Source organism: Aplysia californica, unplaced genomic scaffold (assembly GCF_000002075.1).
Source record: "Aplysia californica isolate F4 #8 unplaced genomic scaffold, AplCal3.0 scaffold00224, whole genome shotgun sequence".
In the NCBI taxonomy this organism is placed as follows: Eukaryota; Metazoa; Mollusca; class Gastropoda; order Aplysiida; family Aplysiidae; genus Aplysia; species Aplysia californica.
This window is the reverse complement of record NW_004797494.1, coordinates 52,590-56,846: the sequence shown is the minus strand read 5'-3', so window position 1 is coordinate 56,846 and position 4,257 is coordinate 52,590. Positions and strand designations below refer to the sequence as shown.

The following is a 4,257-nucleotide window of genomic DNA, read 5'->3' as shown; positions in this document are numbered from 1 at the left end:
CCAGGAAAGTCAACTGTCATTACACGACTATCACCATCATAATACAACCCTGTCACAGTCATTCCAAAATTGTCACCGTCATTAAAAATAATCATAAATGACTTTTATATAATTGTCACCGTCATTAAAAATAACCATAAATGACTTTTATATAATTGTCACCGCCATTAAAAATAATCATAAATGACTTTTATATAATAGTCACCGTCATTAAAAATAATCATAAATGACTTTTATATAATTGTCACCGTTATAAAAATAATAATAAAGGACTTTAATATAATTGTCACCGTTATAAAAAATAATAATAAATGACATTATAAAATTGTCACCATCATTAATAATAATAACAAAAAATGACATTTATAAAATTGTCACCATCATTAATAATAATAACAATAAATGACATTTATATAATTGTCACCATAATTAATAATAATAACAATAAATGGCATAATAATAATAATAATTTGTCACCGTCATTAATAAAATAATGATAAATGACATTTATATAATTGCCACTGCCATTAGTAATATACTATTTTTCTCATATAGAATTTTACACATATGCATTTATATTATATGTATAATACGTTGTTTTATGTACGCACTTGTCGATTAATTTTTAATACGTTATGTCTTTTTCTATGTAATGCGCATTGAGCATTTTTTAGAAAATGGAAATGCGCAGTATAAATGCTATTTATTATTATTATTATAATAATAAATGACATTTATATAATTGTCACCATCATTAATAAAATAATGATAAATGACATTTATATAATTGTCACCGTCATCACACACTGTCATTACACAATTGTCACCAGTCTCCTTTTGTCCAAAACTCCTACATCGCCAGGAGAAGTGTGTTCCATCTGTGACTTTCATCACTCCCAGGCCAGTAAAGAACGTTGTGACTCTCTTTCCAAATTTACAAATGACAACATGTCGGTGTTTTACGCCCCTTTCACACAATATAAATCACTCCAAGGGGTGGACTACAACCCTGCCTGTCAGGGCCAGCCCAGCCTGAGAATGATGCAACATCCCCGCAGACAGATCGAGAGGCTCAAGAAACATTTTCCAAACACAAGAACGCGACAGCGAAAAGTCCCCTCACCCCTACACACCCTCACTCCCCCACCCCCTCATACCACACGCCCGTGCCCCCTCACCCCCTCACATGCCACCCCTCACCCCCTCACATGCCACCCCTCACCATGCCACACACCCGTGCCCCCCCTCACCTGCCAGCCCCCAGGGTTTGCTCCTGTCGTCGACTCCAGCGCCTGGCGACTGTGTGAGGAGGTCCCGCGCCCTGTGGATCTGCCAGATAAGCCGCTCCCTGGTCCTCTCGTTGACGTTCTTGGTCACGTTGTGGGACAGTACAAACGGGTCGACCACCGTCAGAAAACTCGTCTGAGGAGTTAGACAAAAGAGATGTAGTTAGAAATGTAGTTGTAGTAGACTTTTTACAGCGCTTACAATAATAATAATTGCATTTATATAGTGCGATGCCAGAAGAGTTAACGCTCAGATGCTACTGGATCGCTAACAACAACAACAACATATCCATGCTCAAGAGCATGCTCTATGCGCTTTACAACTATTATTACCCCAGCAGACCCTCTGAGAACACTCAGAAACATTCTCGGCTTCCACGGAAGCATACAATGCAAGCTGTAGATTTCAAGCGCTCAAACACTATCAAACTGACAAGATCGTTCACTGTCTATAGCCGGGTACCCATTTCCATCTGGGTGAAGTGAGGAAAATTTGTGTAAAGTGCCTTTCCCAAGGACACAACGTCGGGCCCCTGACGAGATTCTAACCCACGACCTTACGGTTGCGAGTCCGAGAGCCTAACCACTTGGCCACCGACGCCAAAACTGCATAAGGTCACATGAGCGCCAAGGGGTGGATGTCAACAGAGTAGTCCTTACAGGGAATCAGGCTTACTCTGCTCACCTCTCTAGCTTCAACAAAACAAAGTCTGCTTCGACTATCAAGGCACCCCGGAAATAGCGGGTCACAAGAGAGTGACAAACATGCAAAAGAAGTAGAGGACAAAAGACGATAGTAAGGATTAAGAAAGAAAAAGCAGCAGTTCCTCCTATTTTGTTCCGACACAGTATGAGCAAGACATTGATAAATCAGCCCATTTACAATTCTACTGTGCATACGAACATGTTAATGTCCCCCCCCCCCGTAGGGAATGACCTAAAGACACTTCAGTCAGTGGCACCGCCACGGGGAGCTTCTGAGGAGTTAGGGAAAAAGCGAAAAGTCTTAGTCGCACTGACAGATCTTGAAACATCTCATCATCATCATGACAAGCAGAGGCAGTCCCAACAGGGAGACATTGTACAAACTACAGGGCAGAGACGGAGGCTCTAATACATGCAGCAAACATCATCAAGAATGTGGTAGACCCCCAAAGCCAAGTAGTATTCCTAACAGATGCCATGTTAGTACGGCAGGCAATCACTTCCGGCAAACTACCAAGGCTATGAAAAGAAATTGAGGACATCCCATGTCTGAGGATCAAGCTGCAGTGGATTCCATCACACTGTGGTGTCTTGGGAAATGAGCAGGCAGACAGGATGGCCAAACTAGGGGCACAGAAAGAGCAACCAGACAACAGCGTTAACTACACAGAAATAAAAACTATCATAAATACACTATTTAAAGCACCTCAGACACCAGATGGCTACCATGAGCTGTCCTGCCAAGAACAAGTGATTATCTTCAGACTAAGGACACAACACACAAGACTGAGACAATATATGTTCAAATGTTGTTAACTAGTACAATCACCAAAATGCCAGTGTGGAGAGGCGGACCAAACTGTTGAGCACATCCTTCAGCACTGCAAGACACACAGGACCCTGAGACATGAAACACACACACACACACACACACACATCTTTCAGCACTGCAAGACACACAGGGCCCTGAGACAGGAAACGTGGCCAACCCCACAGACACACACACACAGGGCCCTGAGACAGGAAACGTGGTCAACCCCACTGACACTACAGGAGAAGCTATATGGGCAGACAGATAAACTAAGCAGGACGGTCCAATCTATGACAGATACCAGACTTCAAGTGTGATACGATCGAGAAGAAGAAGAAGATCATCATCATCAAGTGCCAGATCTCAAGCAGTAACAGTATATAAGGTCGCTTTTAAGCACAAAGGGGCTATTCCGAAATATGCAGTTTTGAGAAAATCAAAGGTAAAAGTTTTTGCCCCTTGTTCAGTTTCTTTAGAAGAAGAGAGTTTTCTCTATAACCAAACATTTTTATACACCCCAATGAAACCCAACTTCTCCTATAGGTAGGGCAATGTCCACTTTTGGTGTAGGTCAAGATTTCTGGAAATCCCCGTAATCTGGGCTAGCCCGCTTGTTCTTAAAAGCGACCATATTTTGGACCATAATATTTAATATTTGGTGTAAAGTTGTTGGGAGCCGTACAAGGGAAACCACTGTTCATGCTTGAAGTGAACTCTTCATTAAAGGAAACAGCACTGGGCGTGCTGCGACTAATCAACATGGCGCCTTGGTTGTTCTGTGCCTTGTGTTATATTTAAGGTATCTGTGGTCTATCCTGTCTGATATCGACCATCCACACCTTCACAGAAGCAGACGTCGGCAATCAGGGTTCATTCCTTCCTTCAGACACTCTAAAGAAGCTACATCAGCCTGCCCCCCCTCCATCCCCCCATCCGTTACAGTTGTTTGTGTCAGTAATTCTGGCCCTACCCCTGCCTCCCTGGCTTTCTATTTGTCTCACAAACCCTTGGACAGGACAAAGCCATTCATCTACCAACAAAGAGGAACCTCCACACAGAACCTAGGACAGCACCAGACAAAGCCACGTACGCCACACAGAACCTAGGACGGCACCAGACAAAGCCACGTACGCCACACAGAACCTAGGACGGCACCAGACAAAGCCACGTACGCCACACAGAACCTAGAACGACACCAGACAAAGCGACGTACGCCACACAGAACCTAGGACGGCACCAGACAAAGCGACGTACGCCACACAGAACCTAGGACGGCACCAGACAAAGCGACGTACCCCACACAGGACCTAGGACGGCACCAGACAAAGCCACGTACCCCACACTCCTGAGAGAAAGGTTTCTCCGTAAATTGCGCCGCTGTCAGCGTCTCCACGTCTCTGGTCACCAGAATATCAGAGGACAACTTCACTTTAGACGTGTAGAACTCAAAAAATC

The 4,257-nt window shown here is 43.5% G+C and overlaps 1 protein-coding gene across 1 annotated transcript in view; it reads right to left on the bottom strand.

Moving 5' to 3' along the window:
• Positions 1-1,250: 1,250 nt before the first annotated feature.
• The window catches only part of LOC101864526 (speckle targeted PIP5K1A-regulated poly(A) polymerase), a gene marked incomplete at its 3' end in the record, with an annotated part of 18,558 nt that continues 15,551 nt past the window's right edge, over positions 1,251-4,257 (bottom strand). Inside the window, 2 exon segments of the mRNA XM_005099732.3 lie at positions 1,251-1,422; positions 4,139-4,257. Of these exon segments, the coding sequence (XP_005099789.2) occupies positions 1,251-1,422; positions 4,139-4,257 (291 nt within the window).